The sequence below is a fragment of the Anolis sagrei genome, chromosome 5 (genome assembly GCF_037176765.1).
Source record: "Anolis sagrei isolate rAnoSag1 chromosome 5, rAnoSag1.mat, whole genome shotgun sequence".
NCBI classification, from domain to species: Eukaryota; Metazoa; Chordata; class Lepidosauria; order Squamata; family Dactyloidae; genus Anolis; species Anolis sagrei.
The window spans coordinates 137632322-137654542 of record NC_090025.1 but is presented as its reverse complement, the minus strand read 5'-3'; the positions used below and the strand labels follow the sequence as shown (position 1 = coordinate 137654542).

Sequence of the window (22221 nt, the reverse complement as noted above, 5' to 3'; positions counted from 1 at the left end):
TACAAATGATCACAACAATCCTGCATTGGCTACATTAAACTGAAAGTAAATTTTGTTGGGTGTCAACAGCTGTAGCTTGTGCTCTTTTATTTCAATTAACATCTCAAAACTCAGTGAAACTTCACATTATTAAAAAAAAATTAAAGGTCAGTGGTAACACTTTCTTTGGCAACTGAATAAAAGTAATGTTGAACTTGGAGTAACCAGCTCTTGCCGCTTAATTACACCTTGACATTTAATCTCAGGTCTCTGAAAATGTTTGAATGCACATGTGTATCAATATGTACATGTACATCTATTTACTTCCCTCTCTGACTTACAAATGTTAAATGAAAGAAAAGCACGAGATTATGATTTTATAGAAATTGCTTTTGCTGGAAAGGGTACAATAACTTTTCTTTAGACTACAAGATGTAACCAAGAAATACTTGCTTTTAAATATTACACAAGCAAAATTAAAAATATATAATCTTTCTTTCCTCTTGCTTGTACACAGGGCATAATGCAAGATGTTCAATTACTTGTCATGCCTCAAGGATATATCTCTCAGTGCCCAGATCTTAACCGCAGTAAGTCTGTTTCTTCTTTTAGCATTACATCTAATGTGGTGCATCTTGTTTAAATTTAGTGATGTTACATTTTAACACTCCCTCAAAATATACTGATTATCAGCTAAATTTTGATAGTTGTTCAGGGCAATCCTATGCATGCCTTCTGCAAAGTAAGTCCTCTTAAGCTCAATGAGACTTACATCCAGATACGTATGTGCATACAGGGTTGCAGCCTAAAAGAAGCAAAATTTGACAAATGCAGTGTTTGTAATTTCAGCATGCCCAACATGCAATGACTTCCATGGACTTGTGCAGAAAATTATGGAGCTGCAGGATATTTTAGCCAAAACCTCTGCAAAGGTAATGAGTTTCTCAGAAAGTTGTTCACACACTGTGGTGGGAGACACTGTAAAGATTCCTCAGCTCTACAGATATATGTATGTGTGTGTGTGAGAGAGAAAGGGCATACCAGCATATGCATTTTCAATGTCTTCTTATGTAACACATCCCTTAGCATGTATTTGTTATTTATATGGAAAAATGAACCAAAACTCAAGAGAGAAGTGGGTCAGAAATATTAGAGCAATTATTTAGTCTATTTGAACATAACCATTTGGTGGCTTAGAATACTTAGGGGATGAGATTAATGGCAGAAGGCTTCTTTAAGCTTGAGCTCTTAGAATAGGAAAAGTGAACAAATACCCCCTCCCACTACCTTCTATCAAGCATTGTTCTCTGCAACATCTTTGTGAAAGGAATGAAACTGTATGATGGATTAAAAACAGAGAACACTCTCGATGGCTTTAAAATGAGTTTTCGCACCCTTGTGCAATAAGCAGCAGCATATTGCTTCTTTGCTTTTGGTTTAGGTTGCAAGCTGTCTTGCTAACAGATGAATGGTGCTAATGATAGTTAGTGAAACAAATGATCTTTTCTTTTATCATTTGTTTTGAAAATGGACTTAAATTGCTGTGTATTTCACTTTATAAATTATGCATAATAAAATACATGCTATCATAACATGGGCAATGATTTGTGACAGTGCCTGAAATCAGTGGCTCAAAATTGTTATAATAAAAAGTGTTATTTGATATTTTGTTTATGGGCTAAATGCAAAAATAGTCTTAAATAAACCAAAACCATGGGTGTTTTTCATATCTGGAGTGACTTGACAAACTGCAAGTCGCTTCTGGTGTGAGAGATGTTGCCCAGGGGATGCCCAGAGGTTTTACCATCCTGTGCGAGGCTTCTCTCATGTCCCTGCATTGAGAAGCTGGAGCTGACAGACAGGAGCTCAACCCGCTCTCCCGGAACATGTTGGTCAGCAGTCCTACCGGCACAAGGGTTTAACCCAAAACCATGTAAAAGAATGGGACTTGTTCATGGCAATAACCTTAAGTGCTCCTGATTTCAATAGGTCTAATAAGGTAAGACTGATATTTGTAACCATTTCTACAACTAACCAGGTCTTATTTATGAACCATGTTCCTAGCTGTCCCGAGCTGAGCAGAGGATGACTAGGTTGGATCAGTGCTATTGTGAGAGAACCTGCACTATGAAAGGGGCCACCTACAGAGAATTTGAGTCCTGGACAGATGGCTGTAAGAACTGCACATGCATGGTAGGTGTACAGACAGTTCATTTACTTTCATTGTTTTTCATGTTTAATTTTGCATTTTTTATAGTTAAATCTGTATGTTGCTTGTGTGTGCATGTGCATTTCTCTGTGTGGATATCTATGGAGGGACTGTTATAACCACTATCAATTGAGGGAAAAAAGGACTTTTGGTGGAAATTTCCATGACCATATCACCTTTCCACCAAGCCTGCCTTTGCCTAGAATGTGATGCTGTTCAATGGTCTCAGGGTTAAAATATGATTTTTTTCATTATAAGGGAGATTGCTTTTGGCAGGAGGTGTGATATCTTAGAAGGCATTCAAAGGTTTTTACAAGAGTGACTGATATGTGGTACATGATGAATAGAAAAATATAAACAGGAACATTCATTGACTGAAAATGGCTTTATGATCAGCTTATTTATTTATCGTGTCGGGGCAACCAGACAATTGTATTACATTTCTAACAGAACAAAACAGACAACACACAAAACAGACAACACACAAAATTTGCAAGCTTGGTAGTTGATTAAATGACCTTTGACCAGTAGCTGGCCACTTGGAGTGCCTCTGGTGTTGCTGGAAGAAGGTCCTTCATTGTGCATGTAGCAGGGCTCAGGTTGCATTGCAGCAGGTGGTCAGTGGTTTGCTCTTCTCCACACTTGCATGTTGTGGATTCCACTTCGTAGCCCCATTTCTTAAGGTTGGCTCTGCATCTCGTGGTGCCAGAGCGCAGTCTGTACAGCGCCTTTCAAGTCGCCCAGTCTTCTGTGTGCCCAAGGGGGAGCCTCTCAGTTGGTGTTAGCCATTGGTTGAGGTTCTGGGTTTGAGCCTGCCACTTTTGGACTCTCACTTGCTGACGTGTTGCAGCGAGTGTCTCTGTAGATTTTAGAAAACTATTTCTTGATTTAAGTTGTTGACGTGCTGACTGATACCCAAACAAGAGATGTCACTGCCTTGGTCCTTTCACTATTGGCTGCTACTTCCCAGCTGATGTCAGGTGGTGCAATACCGGCTAAACAGTGTAATTTCTCCAGTGGTGTAGGGCGCAGGCACCTCGTGATAATGCGGCATGTCTCATTAAGAGCCAAATCTACTGTTTTAGCATGGTGAGATGTGTTCCACACTGGGCATGCATACTCAGTGGCAGAGTAGCATAGCGCAAGGGCAGATGTCTTCACTGTGTCTGGTTGTGATCCCCAGGTTGTGCCAGTCAGCTTTCGTATGATATTGTTTCTAGCACACACTTTTTGCTTGATATTCAGCTGATACACACACACACATATACACATACATATACACATACACATACATGTACACACCTTTCTGAAGTGATCTGGAAGATACACACACACACAACACACACACACTGATACTGTGACAGAAACTTCTCATTTTATGTTGGACATTTAATATACTGGGAGCTGTTAAGAACTGCAGGAAAATGAAACAATAGTGTTGGAGAAAATGTAGTCATACGAATGTGTTTTGGATTGAACACAAACAAGGGCATTCCCAAGCATAGTCCGAACCTCCATATCTTTTTCATTGCTCGTTGGAAACCTATTAGAAATCCAAGGCTCCAGATGAAAGCTCTTCTTACATTATGTAACTGAATCGTGCTCAGTATTACAAATTGGCCTCTCTGTATTAGGTCTCCCTGCAGTATTGCCAGATTTTCACAAAGGGGCATATTCATTGTTTTTGACATTTCTAATAGTTGTCTTCTCATGATCCTAGGAAATATTTTTCAAGGCTGTATTTATACTTCAGTTATTCTCAAATTTTCAAAATCAGCAGCAATAGCAACAAATAATAGGATTGTAAAACAACAGTTGCGGACCCACTATGAACACATCAGAAATTTATATAGCCATGGGGGGGGGGGGGGGGGGGAGAGAGATTCTTAATCATGGAAAGAAAAATATGATTTCTTTTCTATCTTTAAATATCCATCTTAGCCTTTCCAAGTACTGTTTTATTTTCCCTCTTCTTTCTAGAATGGCACGATCCAGTGTGAAGCACTTGTTTGCCCAATTTCTGATTGCCCTCCAAATTCTGCACCTGCCTATGTTGATGGCAAGTGCTGCAAAGAATGTCAACGTAAGTGCTTACTTTTGTTATTTAAAAATGTGTAGCATTATAACATTTATAAACTTTGCATTGGCTAGAAGAAACAAGCAAAGGCGTGTCTTTAAATTCTCTTATTGAAAAGAGTTGAATTAATTCACTATTTTTTGTTGAGGAGGCCCCAATGCTATTGACAATCCCCACTAGAATGGAGCAATACACTGTTGGATTTACCCATATGTTGATTCGCCATCCAATATTGCTTCAGTGGGCCAAATGTAATTGGAAATAACTGTCAGGTTTCTAGCCAAAATTTCTAGAACCTTCCAACTTATCTACAATTTGGATAAATCATTTTTCAGAGTACTAGGCATAAAACGTTCCTTCAACTGCTAAAATGGAATTTGTTTTATGGAAAGATGTAAAGTTGGATGGTTAATGGCACATAATGTTTGACATCTGTTAGCAATGTCATCTTAGTTTTTTTATTAATGAATAAAAGAGACAGCAAATCTAGACATACTCCTAACAGGTATGTGCTCAATATAATAAATATTTGCTATCATTAATCTACAAAATTCTGCACAGCTTGGATCCAGGCTATCTGAAAAACAGTATTGCCTCATACAACCTTGATTTTTAAGATTTTCAAGTGATGTCCCAGGTTAATCTGGATTAATCCTGAGTAATTAAATAAATGTATCAATACAACACCCAGGATATTGATTCCAGATGGGGATGAGAACACCAATGAGCCCTTGGTCTTCCCCCACTATCTAAACAAATCTATCTGTTTGGTGTATTCCTGCCTGACCAATATTTATATACCAATACTGAGTTTCCTCTGTTCTTGCATCCTTTTTTCATCAAGGGAAGCAAATTACCAGTGCAGCACTTTAATTATCAGATAGGCTAAATTTGACTGGCCCTATTCTATTATAAATTCCTAATTAAATGCAGTTGGTTTAATTCTAAGCTCTTGAGCAATGATGTCAAACCAAATTACTGATGAATTCTAAAAAAATTATATCAGTTGTTCTGCAGCCATTGTTCTCTTTCCAGGTTTGTTGATTACTGCAATGCACTCTATATAGGCCGCCTTCTGAAGATGGCTTGAAAGTTTCAACTAGTACAAAGATTAGCAACCAGGCTGTTGACAGGGGTGGGTTATAGAGATCGTACAATCCCACTTCTTCACTGGCTGCCTATTTGTTTTCAGGCCTAATTCAAAGTGTAAGTTATTACCTATAAAGCTCTGCATGGCTCAGGTCCTGCCTATTTACATGGCTGCATCCTCCTGTATAAACCTGTTTGGGCCTTATGGTTGGTTGGGAAGGTCCTCCTCTCGGTCCCACCTCCATCGCAAGCAAGGTTAGTGAGGACGAGGGAGAGGGCCTTCTCTGTAGTGGCCCCCTGACTGTGGAATGCTCTCCCCTGGAGAATAGACAGGCACTCACTCTCATGGCGTTTTGGAAGGATCTGAAGACCTGGTTATTTAAACAGGCTTTTGACAGTGATTAGTCAGTCTCTAGAATATGGATCAACCTCGATGGCAATTCTTTTTTAGCTCATAGGAGTGACTGTGTTTTAATCTAATGCTTATAATCTTATTGTTGATTTTGTTATTTGGTTATGCTGTATTTTATGTGTTACATTGATTGGATGTGTTGCTAATTGTTTATTTCATTTTATGTATTTTACTGTACTGTACTTTATTGTATTATTTATGTTGTAAGCCACCCCGAGTCCCCTGGAGAGAGGGGGCAGGATAGAAATAAATTGTTGTTGTTGTTGTTGTTGTTGTTGTTGTTGTTGTTGCTGCTGCTGCTGTTATTTGAAACACAACAAGATGAGTCCACAGCAGACACTTTGCTGGCTGTTGAATTGGATCACACGTCGGACACTTGCCAAGTGTCTAGGACTGTCTGATGTATCGGTAAATAATGTGTGCAGATCCCAGTAAAGTGGCCTTTTGCAGCTGGCAGATGGTACTTTTTTCAGCGCTGATTGTGTTTAAGTGCAGGCCAAGGTCTTTAGGCACTGCACCCAGTGTGCCGATCACCACTGGGACCACCTTTACTGGTTTGTGCCAGAGTCTTTGCAGTTCGATTTTTAAATCCTCATATTGTGTCAGCTTTTCCAGTTGTTTCTCTGCAATCCTGCTGTCACCTGAGATTACAACATCGACAATCCATACTTTGTTTTTTAACCCGATTGTGAAGTCAGGAGTATTATGCTCCAAAACTTTGTCTGTCTGAATCCAGATGTCCCAGAGGAGTTTGGCATGTTCATTCTCTGTAACTTTTTCTGGCTTGTGATCCCACCAGTTAGTTGTCGCAGGCACATGGTATTTGTGGCACAAGTTCCAATGAATCATCTGAGCAATGGTGTTATGCTTCTGCTTGTAGTCTGTCTGCACAATCTTCTTGCAGCAGCTTAGGTTATTATTATTAGTATTATTATTATTATTATTTAGAATAACAGGCAGCAGACTCATATAATTACACAGAATGCAATAGCGATAGACACTACAAGCTGTAATTCATAAACACAACCCCAAATTCTATTTCTGAGCAGCGTGAACTGTGCAATGAGTTGTTCATTTTTATCAGAGTAGATCTACTTGTGCTTCAGTGTTATATTTGTTGTGATCATTTGAGTTCCATATAAGCAACTGGATAAGAGAATCTGGGATGAAGGAATGCAACATTTTGGTTTAGCAAGTGGGTTAGCTAAGACATAATTATGCTCAGTGGGAAGCAACCTCATTCAGGAGTTATATGTGTGATATAAAGAAAAGCAAGAGAATGATTGAGATGACAGAGTCATTGGGAAAATGTGGTTAGAATGAAATGCATCTATGGAACCTGCTGGTCTTTTGCTCGTTGGTTTAGGAAAGAAGGCCCAGCAGGCACTTATATGCATTGCTTGCCTGTGAGAAGTAGCCTGTACAAATCAAATTCCTTATGCTTCATTTCCTCCAAATAATAAGCTTGAAACCACCAGGCAAATTGTTAATACAAGAAACAAAGATTTAAATCATAATACATAAATAAATACGGTGTGATTTTTATCTGAAAGTGTTGCATGTGAAGGTTCAAATAAAACTGATAAACAAAAATTACGCCAGGAGATTTGTAAAAGACCATTAAAATGAATGGAACAATCTTGTGCCTAATGACCAAGTAATGGTTTTGTTGTTGCATTACAAAAAAAATCCACCACAAGTCATGAAACACAAATTTGATGTTATAGCTGTACATAAGAAAAAGAGAGAGAACATCACTTGTGCTGTGAAACATGGAATAAATACTGAAATGTTGTGGTTTAAAATTGCAGAAGCAAGTTATGTTGTTAAAATCATTTTTTTTAATACTAGCTTGGGGACCTGGCACTGCCCAGGTTATTAGAAGAAGGCATTGTTTGTCTTGGGATGTTAAGTAATATCACTGAAGTTTGGTCCAGATCTGTTGTTGGTTGGGTCCAATGTTCTCTGGACAAGGGTGAACTACAATTCCCAGAGCAATCACACCTAAACCCTGACATTTGCAGTTGGCCATGTAGGGTCTGGGTGCCAAATTTGGTCCAGATCAGTTGTCAGCTGGATTCAAGGCTCTCTGGATAAAGATGAACTACAACTCCCAGATCCGAAGTCACTCACTCCCAAAGCAGGGCTGTATGCATAGTTGGCATGGTGTTTGTGGAGGACACTGGCAGGGTTTGGGCTACATGTTCATGGTGCTCACTATAACCTGCAATATGAGTGGAGAAAGGGATGTGCATGTTTCCCCTCTCAGTGGGAACTAAAGCTGTTTGTGGAGTTGAGAGTCTGTCTGCGTGAATGGTTATCTCCGCAACATATACACATACACATTTTCACTTTTCTTATGTGTACAGATTTAAAGCTTTCTGAGAATCAGACTGTTAATGTCTGCATCCAGCAAATAAAGAACATCAGGATGTTCAAAATGACAAGAAACCCATTATTCATTACTTGGAAATGAAACAAACAATATCACACAATTGGGGATGACGTATATGAAGTTAAATATTGTTCAAGTCACAGTTAAGCCAAAACAAATTGACTTTGACTTAATTGAGCCTTTTTTATTTAAACGTACTAGAATACATGATGAAATAATGTTTTAAAAAGTTGTGTTATATAGGGGACAATTAGAAGATAAATGTCAGTGGGTTGTTGTAGGTCTTTCTGCCTGTATAGCCATATTCTAGAAGCATTCTCTCCTGATGTTTTGCCTGCATCTGTGGCAAGCATCCTCAGAGGTTGTGAGGTTTCATTTTAGAACCATGTAGGAAGCAGTTGATCCATAGCTTACGGGTTTGGTGATCCATAAAATTTTAATGATATCATCCAACTAATCACCACCAGCCCAGGTCTTCATGTTTGATTTGAATGGGATGAATCTCTACATTTCAGAATTTGTGCTGTACTGCTGTAATGTGAAATTATGAAAAAAAAACCTAATATAATTGGTGTACTTCAAAATTTTTGTTCCCACACTTTGTATAATGACAGGCAAATAGAATTTATTGTCAATAATTTATGATGAATTTATGAAGGTCCCTCGTATAGCGTATAGTTTTCATTTGCTTTTAATTGTGGTGCTCATAAAAATATAATATATGGTAGGTTTGCATCTGAGTTTTCCTTCAGTTTTTTGCACACAGTGAAATTGCTAAATTTGACTTCTTTTTCAAAATGCTTCTTGTTGATGTTCTCTCAGGTTCCCATCTGTTGTAACAAGTCAGTGGGAGTGTAAAGCTACTGAGCTTTGTAGTGTGGCTTTTTGTTTTGCAAGGCAGCACAGCCATTGACATCATATCCTGCTTTCTTTGTACAAATTTCTTTGTGTCGAAAAATATGCTTCTTTTTCATTATTTGCCTTCTTTCCACCTAGGAAATCAGGTTTTGCTGGTTTGCAGTTTTTTGATCAGTTCACTACAACAAATTATGACGCCTCCAAGAAAGCAGTATTATAGTCATGTAATGGAGATTTATGAAATGGAATAGAGTATTCAAGGAAATGGCTGTACAAATTAGAATAGATTAGATAAGTGTGTTGTAAGATAGTGACAAATCTTTTGGAAAACATGAAGTATAAACTTTTCATGTAGGAAAAATAACTAATTGATGACAGCTTTAAAATAATTTGTAGTCTCTCTTACTGTTGATGTTAAACATACACAGAATGTATTATTAGAATATATCTGATATCTGCACATGCATGTAGTTACCTACTTACACATTTTCCATATCATACCATTATGAACATATTCAAATGTTCAGAAAAGCTCCATGGTAATTGCACATTGCATTAGCCAGTTGCTAAGCAAAGGCCACAGCAATGAAACTGAGATGTTTGCTCACCTAGATAGGTTTCTTCACTGTGGAGATAAAATTGATAATAAGCTTCATTTTTCTTGTCCTGGTGTAGTGTTTCAAGTGTTGGACTATGACTATGATATCATAATATGTTATCAAACCATAAGATGGAGTTGGAGTAGCTGAAGATTCTATGAATTTTCAAGGACATCTCTCTGTGAAGGGTGCATAGAGTATATAGCAGATATCTCCACTCAAGATAATGTCAAGAAAGGGATATTAGATCCAAATCAGATAGAAGCATGCCAAGTTTGATTACTAGAATGCAGTTGATTGACTGTATATGCTATTTGATAAGGCCTCATTTATAAAGGTAAAGGTGTCCCCCAGCATAAAGTCTAGTTGTGTCTGATTCTGGGTGGTGGTGCTCATCTCCATTCCTAAGCCGAAGAGCTGACGTTGTCCATAGACACCTCCAAGGTCATGACTACATGTAGCGCCATTACCTTTCCGCAGAAGCGGTACCTATTAATGTACTCACATTTGCATGTTTTCGACCTGCTAGTTTGGTAGAAGCTGGGCCTAACAGCGGGAGCTCAACCCGCTCCCCAGATTCAAACCACCAACCTTTTAGTCAGCAAGTTCAGCAGCCCAGCAATTTAACCTGCTGCACCACCAAGCGGCGTCATTTTTACTGGTCAGTTAATCTGGGGCCAGTCCAGAGCAGTAATGTTTTGGACAGACCCTGGAGACAACTCAGGATCCAGCTGGCCCAGTTGGGCTGATAATGCATCATACCGCTAGATCATCACCTTACTGTCTTTCTCACCATCACCACTGGCAGATGGCCACAGAGCTCTGTGACATCAGCAGAGCCTATGTTGACATCAGCAGAGCCTATGTTGACATCAGCAGAAGCACCCATGCAACAGGAAAAGGAAGGAAATGGTCCCCCCTCCTTCTTCCTCACCACATGGCCATCTTTGCTGATGTCAGCATGGATACTATAGCCCATGATGGCCTGGAGCTCAGTGCTGAGGTTATCTAATATGCAAATAGTGGTGACACAAACCTGATTCATTCTTTTTTCCCCTGTGCTGATAGGAACAGGAAAAAAGGAGTGATGGTGATAGCCTGTGTGGGCAGCACACCTATCTTCATTGGACTCTGCTCTTCTGTCCACATTGTGCTGAGGCCACAGGGTTGCACCATAGTTTCAGGCAATCTCTGAAGCATCCCCCAATGTTTCTTAATGTGGGGCTAAACCAGATTAACTTGGTTTATCCAGTGATAACAACTGAAAGAGGCAGAGCATCATGGGTACATTTAGAGCAATTGTGCAGTGAGTTATTAAGCAAAATATTTAATTTCAACAACTATGTGACTAGGAAGGGCCCATCCTATCTAGATGTATGCAGTTGTCAGCTAGCATTACTTTACTTTTGCTAAGATGAATATTCAGTTGCCATTCCTTTGTTCAGTTAGCCACTGGCTAAGGACAAATGCAGGTGATTGGCTTAGTCTATAAGAAAAAGAAAAGAGAGGGATGGAATCTGCATATTGTCCTTGCATAAATTACCGTGATAAATCCAAACCTAATTTAATATCAGAAATCCAATGAGGCAAAAATACTTTAGTATTTTTCAAATTTTATTGCTTTGGCAATCAGTCTATTTGCCTGGAGTTTATCCACTCCTGTAAGGAATCAGTGGCTTAGAGAATCCCTGAGCAGAAAAGGTTAAAATTATAAAAAATAATAGACTATAATGAAAATGAAATTTAGAACAGTAGCAAATAGCATGAGAACTGTACAGAAGCCATTTATTGATGGTATAAATATTCTAGTCAATAAAGGGATTTTGGTCGTTCTTTTTACTGTGCATAACATAAAATATTAATATTTTTCTTAACTATCCATGTCAGTAGGAAAGTCTGTGTGTACTATATAAATCATTGTTCTTATATTTGTCCATTAAAATAAAGTCATGGCTACACAAAAGGAAGGCTTAATGTGCTGTTTTCTCAGATCCCTTCATAAAAACCTCTTCCGTAGCTTGATTCAATATATAATTAAGTCTTATACCCAGGTTACTTGAGAATCAAGCTTCAGAATTTAGCAAGAAATACTCCCTGAATTTAAAAACTATGAACCAGAGTGCAAACATACCAGTCTAAGAAAGAAATTTCCATGAACATAATTCATATTTCATCTGACCTCATCACACACCTTTAAACAGACCTCATCACAAAGACCTGGGATGCTTCCACCCTGACTTGGGGACGGAGCCCCATACTAGCCATCACACAACATTGTGTCACTTCTGGCTGAAGCCCTGCCCCCAACTGGGTTAAAAGCATTGCCGGGGTCCTCGCTCTCAACATGGGAGGCTTCTTGTGTTGTGCTGACTCCAAGGGAGCCAGCACGGATCTTCTGCACTTAGGTGACATTTCCCCTGTGTGGTGGAGAAAGCATTGCTGAGAGGGAGCTGCATGCAGGGCGACAGGTTCTGCCTGCTGCCCCTCTCTTTTTCCCCAGAAACCAGGCAAAACAGGACACTTCAACTGGTCTTTGTGATGATGCTCTGTGTGTTTTAGTAGGCTCCTCATGTTTCATGAGTGTTCACTTTTTCATCAGCTCCCATCAATGAAACCTTGATTCAATCTAACAGCCATAACTGCTGCTGAAACAATTTCATTAAAATCAAAACTTTAACTAGAAAAGTTTTGAGAAAAGTATACCACAATACACACCTGGTATCTGCTGATTTTTGAGCAACATTAATGGGCCTGCTTAGTACTGGGAGAAAGTACCACCAGGAATATCAGACTCAAGATGAGAAGAATCCTTACCTTTTTTGAGATAAAAAAATTGATTGTGGGACATTTTCTTATAGAATAATACATAAAAGATTCAAGCAAATGTGCTCATGTATTTATTTTCTCCATATTATTTCTAAAAACCATGAACTTGGTAGATTTTTACATGGGACTGTATATAACCATTCTGCTCAAAGTGGTGTTATGCAGAGCTATTGATGGCCAGTCTGTGGTGAGTTGTTGACAATGTGTACAATTAATTGTGCTGGTTGTTGGCATATAAGGGGTAGAAGGAGAAATAGTTTTCTTCATATCAGATAACCCAAGAAACACTGATATGCAGTGTCAAATCATTATAATTTCTAGTTTCTTTTGTTCTTACCCCTTTTGTTTTGAATTTCATAAACTCCCAAAATCAAAGACGTTCCTTACAATATGCAATCTTAGTTTGTAAGAAATATAATAAAAATAAAAAATTGAAATAAAAATAGAAAATTTAAGAAATAAATCAATTGGTAACAATTTTCTGAATAAAATGTATTTAACTATACCTAACATGATAATTTTATGCTAAGTTATAGATACTGGATCAGCCTTGCATGAGAGGCCCAATCATGAGATTTGAAGTTTAAAACTTCAACTCTCACGATTCCATAACATCAGATCATGAAGTTAAAGTAGTGTCAAACTAGATTAATTTTATATAGTAAATGCACCCTAAGAAGGGATAGAACAGGATTCTGTCTTAGGTCTTGGAAAGATGTAGCTAGTCACAATGGACAGCAGTGAGCTTTGTTGTCTGAATCAATGTAAAGCAGCTTGAAACTTCTGTGATCATAAATACTTGCAGTTAGATACCCCTGATATTAAGAGTTACTCATTCTCTACTACATTTCATGGTAATCGGTAATCTTGCAAAACACTCAGGAACATATGGTATTTGTGCTTTTGTTTAAATGGATGAAGTCATGCAAATTGTTAAGTGCATTTGAGTGGTGCTTCATGTTATCTACAGTGAAATGTCATTGGAAACGTATAATCATATATTAAAGAAGAGATCATTTTTATGCCAAGTAATTATTTTTGCCTGCCTATGGAATGAATCATCAAATAGAATGGTTAAGGACAACTGTATTTTTTATAATAACATAGCGTACATCTATTGAGTTTTTCTCCTTTAAAGAGTTAAAGGATCAAAATATTTGTAATATTTGCCAGGAGAGAATTAAAAATGTCACCATACTGAAAAAGTGCTGCAGGGCTTTTCTCCCACCCCTTCTTTTAATGAATTTATAATTTATTTATGTATAGAAGTTTAGCTCTTTTTCCTTTCCTTTTCATTACACCCTCACCAGGGAGTTTAGATAATACAGAAATCCCTTCAGCAAATGATCACTAGCATTTTATTTTCACTGCACAGAAAATATAAGATATTCTAAAGGGATAATGTTTTGGCATTTACCAACGACAAATGTATTACTAATGCTCTAGCATATGCTTAGAGGTTAGTACAAATTAATGTGTGAGCTCAAGCAGTGAAACCTCATTGTCCAGAAGTAAGATGTACAACAACTATATTTTATACAGTATGTGTTGATGGATTTCAAGATTCATTTTCTGTTTAAAGCAGAACATACTGTTTGTTATCCTTCTTATTATTCATTTATTTTTATTTTAAACACTACCTTCGTGTCATAAAACTGAGTCCCATTTTGATGTCTAAGAATAATAAACATCAAGACGTAAAGCTGAGAAGAATGGAATACCAACATATTGAATTATCCACTGTCAATGAAACAGCCTACAGTTGAATTAAATAAAAATGACCAGATAAAAATGTTTTAATTCAGGCATATTTAGAAAAGTAGGCCCAGGAAGTTTGGCAGCCATTTTGGAAAGGGTGCCAGGGGCATCCATTTTAGATCTCATTTCCTGAAGGGGGCGTGCTTATGAGTAGCTTGGAGGGAAATGGGAGGAGATAGTGATTGGCTGGGAGAGAGTGGGCAGAGTTTAACTTAGAAAAGGAAAAATGACTTTAATGGTGTGTTTTAAAACCCTGTCAGCTCAGATTGAGTCTGGGTGTCAAAGAAGAAAGAGTTAGAAGTTTGGAGAGGAGAAGAGAATAGTGAGAGAGGCCTGAAGTTGGTCAGTTAGCTAGCAGAGATAGCTTGTGAGAGGATTTTACAGCTATTAGGGAAGATAGCTGGTAGAGGAGTAGGGAGATAGATCCAGGAAGGGACTATCTGTGGTAGAGTTTAGAATTACTTTCAGAGGAGAATCCTGTCAGTAATTTCTGGAGGGAGAGAGGAGTGTTTATGTGCCACTAAGTTTGAACTGCTTAAAGAAACCCACACACTTTTAAGTCAATACTTCAGAACAGCTAAGCTTAATGCCTGCTTTGTTTAAGTTCTCTTAAATAAACATCACTGTTTTATTGTTCACCACATCTATCTCATGTGTACCTCTGTGTGTGAAGTTTCCTGCAGCAATCAATAGTCTATTTCTATGGGAAGTGTGGGCCTGCTTTTGGTTGATGAGATAAGATTGTTGTTGTTGTTGTTGTTGTTGTTGTGTCCTTTCAAGTCATTTACAGACTTAGGTTGACCCTGAGCGAGGGCCACGTAAATGACCTTGGAGGGCTGTATCCGGCCCCCGGGCCTTAGTTTGAGGAACCCTGGTGTAGACTATGCAGAGATAGTGCAGGAGTGTATATAATGTGGCTGATTAGATGTTTATAGGATCGAATTGTACTTTGTTATGAACCAGCGTGAGAAGGGCGGGATATAAACACAATAAATAAATGATAAATAAATGTTGTTAGACTGCAAGTTTCATTAGTCCTAGTCAGCATAGTCCAACAACATCTGGAGGGTTGTAGGATTGACTGGCTTAGAATGACTGCAAATCTACCTTTGTAGAAAGCATCTTCCTAAGATTAATAACAACAAGCTAGCTAAACAAGAGAAATTAGACTTAAACCAATATATCTTCATTAATGATTATAATGATTAATGATGTTAATAGATCTGCTCAAATGCAAATAATTAGCTCCTATCCCTAGAAGTTACTGTGTTGTTACAGAAATACTTGTGTGTGGGTGTTTATGCAGTTAAGGAAGGGAAAGTTAATCAATTTGGTATATGCTACACTACCTTGTTTTTGTTTTCATTCAGTTTCACTATCCACTTAATTCTCCAGAGAAGAACCTTCAGCAGGTTGCCTTCAGCAAATATCTGTTTGGGATATTTTGGAAGTGAAAATTTTGGAAGCAACCCTGCAGCTAGTAGCTGCCACTCATAGATTAGTCTTCAAAGCATTAGCTGTAGTCCTAGTGCCAGTGAAGAGAATTAGGGCTGATCCAGTCAGGTTGTTTTCAGCTTCAGGTTGTCAGGGTCACTCTAATAAAATATCAGGAAATGAGCAATGTTTGATTTTTTTTCCACAGGTAGAAAATAGTTGGCCCTATTCAGCTAAATATGAGACAGAAACAGATTGTTTGAATATTAATGTTTCCTTCCCTTCATCATTCACATATGTTCTCTCTCACCCTGTGGATCACACATAGTCAGGGTTCTACACATCTATTGTGCTGGATAGCTGGAGGATCCATAACTGCTATACACACATATTGTGTATATGTTATATTTATATCCTGCTTTCTTTCAAAGAGAGAAAAAGTGGGGAGCTATGTGGTGTCATACTCACCCCATTATCTGTTCTCACGTGGGCTGTATTTGCTCATTCTTTTTTTCAAAAAATACTGGACATAGCAGATTGCTGTTGGCTATTAAGTCAACTTTAATTTATGGCAGCTCTACAAATGAGAAACCTCCAGCAAGGAACATATTTATGAAGTGCTGCAGTTCCATGAAAACATACATTTGCTATTATTTATTTTATTTACACCTGCAGGGAAAGTAAAATCCCCAACATTCTCAGGAATCTACTGTCAATTTAAACTTGAAGCCAGTTATTCTAAAGGAATTTTTCTTTTCATCTAAATGTTTCATCTAATGTTTGGAATTCTTCTGTCTACTAAACTACACTATCAGTGTTTCTGGGTGATTCCTAAATTGTGTATAAATTTACATAATCTAGAATATTGTGCTAAAATAATGTCTTAATTTTGAAATATACTTCCTTAGATCATCAAATGTAAACAACTGGGAACTCAACTTTAATTAAATTATTGTTCTATTTTTAATTCTGTAGCAATATGTGTGTTTGAAGGGAAGACCTACTTTGAAGGTGAAAGAGAAACCATACACTCAAACTCAGGGGATTGTATTTTGTTTGAATGCAAGGTGAGAACATTTTTTATCTTTCCTGTATTGAGTTCATACTTAGCCTGTAGTTTAAACCTGTCTTTTTTTTTTTTGTAATAGTGATATTGTCATGTTTGCTGTGTTTTGTTCGGTTTTATTTCAGTCAGGAAAAAAAAATCATTTTCTTTGACTAAGGCCTTGTAATTTGATGAGAAATGGAGAATAGCTGTTTATATTCCCACTGTCTTTTTTACAATTGTCTTCACTATGGACAGAAAGAACAAATTAGCTGTTTGTATTTGCTCATGGGAATCTCTGATCCTTAGATATAAAACAGTTTTTGTAATTGTTAAAGTTGCTTAACTTTATAAGCTCCATTCCCAAACTAAATTCTGTATATAAATTATGCGGCCTTTCACACAAGTTGAGTACAATACTTCTATGATGATAACATCACAGAATAGCTTCACAGAATAGCTTCTGTAATTTTGAGCAGTTTGAATTAGGTGAGTAGTTTAAACTCAAGAGCTGGTAATGTCTAAACATCCAAGGCACACCCTCATTAAACTGCAGAAAGGTGCACTCCCCCATGTACACTATCCCAGTTTTTTAAAAAAACTAAAGGACTCTTAAGCTCTCTTAGGAACAGGGGAACATTGCTATTTGGAGTAGATCCTGTTCAAAACTGGAAATAGCTAGAAGTCAAAAGTTTGCACCCTCCATTTCCAAAAGTACTAAAATGGGTCCCATTCCACATAATAGATTCAGAGGCCTTTTAAAGTAATTTTAAAAGGCAAGAACCAAGAAGTGATGAGGCTACAGTCAGCCCCTCAGTGGTAGTATGTGTCTCAAAAAACAGCTAATGAGCTGTATTTTGATCTTCCTTGTTTAAATATTGAAGTTAATATACTTGAGACTCTATTGTAACTATAAATCACATAGAATCAGTGGGACATATGATATTGATGAGTTAGTAATGACTAATTCAGTCCCATGTACATTAGTGGTAAAATTTTGAAACTACTGTTACATTACTATTCTTTGGTAGGCTGCAGCAGATTTTATTATGGCATTGGATAACCAATAGCATAGGCCCTTTTACTAGAATAAAACTGTGGTTAGTATCTTCTGGTGTGCAATGGGTTAAACTCTTATGCTGGCAGGGCCGAAGACCAACAGGTCAGATGTTCGAAGCTAGTGAGAGCATGGAGGAGCTCCCTCTGTCAGCTCCAGCTCCCCATTCGGAACATGAGAGAAGCCTCCCACAAGGATGGTAAAACATCAAAACATCCAAGTGTCCCCTGGGCAATGTCCATGCAGATGGCCAATTCTCTCACATCAGAAGCAACTTGAAGTTTCTCAAGTCGCTCCTGACACAGGAAAAAAAAAAAGTATCTTCTGGTTCCCAACCATACTTCCTAAATGGCTAATCTAAATCAGATTAAAAATGTATTTAATAATTTATGGAATCAAATCATGATCTTGATTCAATAGGGCTATAAAATGCAGCGTGTGGTGAAAACAGATTGTCCTGCCTTGAGTTGCCCTGAGTCTCAACAGATCTCCTTATCTAACAGTTGCTGCAAAGTGTGTAAAGGTAAGACAAAAGAAAAGTGGGAAAACCTGTCATGTATCTCATAAAGTGTACTTGATGCATGGAAGTTTAAATCTGTTAATCTTACAATGATATGATGGCTTTGTTGTCTTTGTTATGAGGGAGGACTAACATAGCAGCCTTTCTGCACATTGTCACTCCAAAGTGTTGAGAATTTATACTCATACATTTATGCATTTATACACATACATTCATACAAGTAAATACATACATTCATACATATGCTAACAAGTAAGGATTTTTGTAGTACATTTCCTTGAAGGAGGTATCTTAGTTGGAATCACTCCTGAACAACAGGTTGAGTTATAAAGGGACTTTTTGTAGAACTCTGTTTGTCTAGATGGGAATTGCACATGGCCATTAGAAAGGGTTTGGTCCTGAAAATGGAACTCTGACTCCAAATATGTGCCCATTCTGGTTTAGTATCAACTCAGCTTCCATTCCTATGTTTGATAGTCTCCACTTGACAAGTAATGAGCCCCTGGTGGCACAATGAGTTAAACCTTTGTGCTGGCAGGACTGCTGACCGACAAGTCAGTGATTCGAATCTGGGGAATGGGGTGAGCTCCCATCTCAGCTCTAGCTTCCCATGCGGGGACATGAGAGAAGCCTCCCACAGGATGATAAAACATAAAACATCTGGGTGTCCCCCAGGCAACGCCCTTACAGATGGCCCGTTTTCTCACACCAGAAGTGGATTTGCAGGCTGGTTAGGAGTAGCATATGATTAAATACATCTTCATGGAATAAAAGGTACAGGTGTATGTTACTTTAAAAAAAGGAAACTTATAGCAATTTGACTGGTAGGAGTGGTTTTGCAAGCTTTCTGCAAGAAATGTGGGTGATTGTGTGAGGCTTTTAAAGGTGTGACTGAAGATCAAATGTCTCTTTTTGTTTTTTTTAAAGTGGAATCATGGAAAATTACTCTATTGAATAGATGCTTTATAATTGCTTCAGTAGTTTTAACAGAGAACACCCTTGAATAGCGTACATTACATTGGATCACAACTTTAAATGTTACTTTTTGCAGTTTTTTTTCTTACGTTATCACATGAATTAGATCAGATAATATGAACCTTCATTTGTAATAAAACGGGCTGGATACGAGTTATTGTGTTGGGTTGTTTGTTGGTTGCTGTCCAGGGCAATGCTAGCTTCTTTCAAGTATTTATGGATTCACTAGTCATGGTTTCACTTACACCATGTGTAAGCTGCCCCGAATCCCTTCAAGGAGTTGGAGGCAGGGTATAAAAATAAAGTAGTAGTAGTAGTAGTAGTAGTAGTAGTAGTTATTATTGTCATCCATATCCAAAATACACCCTGTCCTCCAAATAATGCTTTTGGCCCAATTATAGTAAAAAAAATGGGAGCCCCTGGTGGCGCAGTGGGTTAAACCCCTGTGCTGGCAGGACTGAAGACCGACAGGTTGCAGGTTCGAATCCGGGGAGAGGCGGATGAGCTCCCTCTATCAGCTCCAGCTCCTCATGCAGAGACATGAGAGAAGCCTCCCACAAGGATGATAAAAACATCAAATCATCCAGGCGTCCCCTGGGCAACGTCATTGCAGACGGCCAATTCTTTCACACCAGAAGCGACTTGCAGTTTTTCAAGTTGCTCCTGACATGACAAAAAAATAGTAAAAATAACCACTGTTTCATGTATACATAAGAAATCTTGGAACATCTCCCTCATGGGTTGTGCTGTTTCCTTCTTAACAACAACAACAACAACAACAACAACAACAACTTTGTTTATATACTGCTCTATCTCCCCTAGGGGACTCAGAACAGTTTCCAAATAGCAAAACACCAACATACAGAGTACACACACCACATCCCCATCCACCTTCATATACTGTCCATGCACTCAAGATTATTCTTATCTTTTCAATAAATAAATAAAGTACACCAGCCAAATTCTTACATCAAATAAGCCCCCATTCTCTTGAGAATTTTTCATATACCTGTGCCACATGTGAAAACAACAGCAATATCCATCTCCTGTATTAACCAGCTATAAGATTTAAAATTAGTGATATGACAAAGAAGATGAAAATCATCATAAAGAAAGCCATATAGCAGAGGCAGATAAGAATTTCATATCTATTAAAAACCCCCTCAACAGGCATTTTATTATATGCATTTCAATTATTTAAATGACTCAGGGGAAAATATTCCATTATAAAGTTTCTGTCTCTTCACAGAGACCACACAGGCTTGACAAGTGCAATTGGCATTTTTCATCCTTGTTATCAGAACATTCACATGTCTGTATTGGGTCAGCTTAAATGTGCTTGTCATGAGCGGCCTATACATCTTACTTCTGAAAGTTGAAATCAGTGCAGATTTAATCATCCATTCTCACTCTCTTCGAGTGCCTCGTTGCCAAAGGGAACATATTGATCAATAGAGAAAATGTAACCTTTGCCTCCTATGATGCTAAAGTTCTAACACAAACTGATAAAAGCCAGAAAATCCTAGCCTAAAGCTAATATTTGTCCTTAACTATGCTTTTTTGAGAGGAAGAAGGAACAAGGTGGACTGCCATGGGACCCAATGCTTCAACCCACAGCTGGTAGTGAAGCCATAGATCAAGGATGGAAAGTCTCTGGCATGCACTCTGGATGCAGACCATGCAAGTTTCCCATCTAGCTTGAAAGCTTCTAATGTTAGCTTTGATTAGTGATCAGAGACAAAAGTATATTTAAGCTTTAAATAGCTGATAAGGCTTGCCGAGGATTGAGCTGCACTATGTATGCCTCATGTGAAAATGGCTACCTACTTTGCATTGGCTCCACATCATTGTTGACCCTGATTAAGTCTGGGGTATTCTCATCTCTCTACACATCACTTATCCATTACCTTAATCTTTTATTTAGCATTACCGAAGTGGGCTGAAGAGGCTATTGCTAATGGTTTGAAGGATGTCTGGTTTCCACAGATTAATTGCACATATGTAAATTGGAGGGTGCTTCCACACTGGGGAAACACCCACGAAGAAGTGGGTATAAGAAACATGGTTTATTGTGGGTCTTCGTCCTCACACTTACTCTCAAAACCTGGGCTTTTCTGGGCTGGGGTTGTCCCTATGTCACTATCGCACTGGAATGGGGCCACCCCATCCCCCCAGCCTTAACTTTTTAAAATAATAATAATAATAATAATAATAACAAAAATAGCAATATTAATAATAATAAAAACTTAATTTGTATTCCACCCTATCTCTAAGAGACTCAGGGTGGATTCCAACAGTGACAAACATTCAATGCCTACATATGATACTAACATAAAATCCCAGACAACCCCCACAAAAAAGTAACATTAAAGCCTAACATCAACTTAAGACCTAACATCAGTAAATTAAAACCCTACTGTGTCACTAAGATGTTGCTCCAGCAATTCCCCCTCCCTCCCCCCCACCTCCTGACACATCATTTCTATGTTTGGTGGATGATGACTGTGCAGGGCTTGGCTAGACAACATGTCAAGTCCCCTTTTCAGTAGTTAATCGTAAGGTGGAAGTGTCTGTCCCATGATGGTAGTGGACATGTTCTACCAGTGAACCCATTCTTCACCTACTGTAACACCATACAGAATGGCAAGGAATGCTCTACCATGCATGTGAACACAGCCAGAAATCCAAAAGTATAAGAAAATGGAAGATTTTTCAGTGTCTGACAAAATTTTACAAATGGTAGGCTTATAGTGCAGCACAACTTACAGCTTGGTTGACCAGTTGATAATATTTTCCAACTGTGAATTGCACACAGTTATAAAGTTTATCATGGTTAAGAAAAATTCTAAGATAATTAAAACCAGATAAGTGAGGAAATGTAACTTCTAGCTGCTATGTCAGGGTTGGGTAAAGTGCATCTTTCAGAGTTATTTCTCTGGCCCCAGGGTCCCTCAAGAATAATAAAAAAGCCCCCCCCCCCCCCCCAAA

General features: G+C 38.1%; 1 protein-coding gene across 3 annotated transcripts in view; it reads left to right on the top strand.

The window, feature by feature from the left end:
• NELL2 (neural EGFL like 2) overlaps positions 1-22221 on the top strand; it is a 173985-nt gene that overhangs the window by 46662 nt on the left and 105102 nt on the right. For all 3 annotated transcript variants that reach the window (XM_060777568.2, XM_060777569.2, XM_060777566.2), the window contains exons 6-11: positions 497-569; positions 829-911; positions 2044-2172; positions 4169-4271; positions 16612-16703; positions 18159-18261. In XM_060777568.2, the coding sequence (XP_060633551.1) occupies positions 497-569; positions 829-911; positions 2044-2172; positions 4169-4271; positions 16612-16703; positions 18159-18261 (583 nt within the window). The remainder of the gene's footprint in view (positions 1-496; positions 570-828; positions 912-2043; positions 2173-4168; positions 4272-16611; positions 16704-18158; positions 18262-22221) is intronic.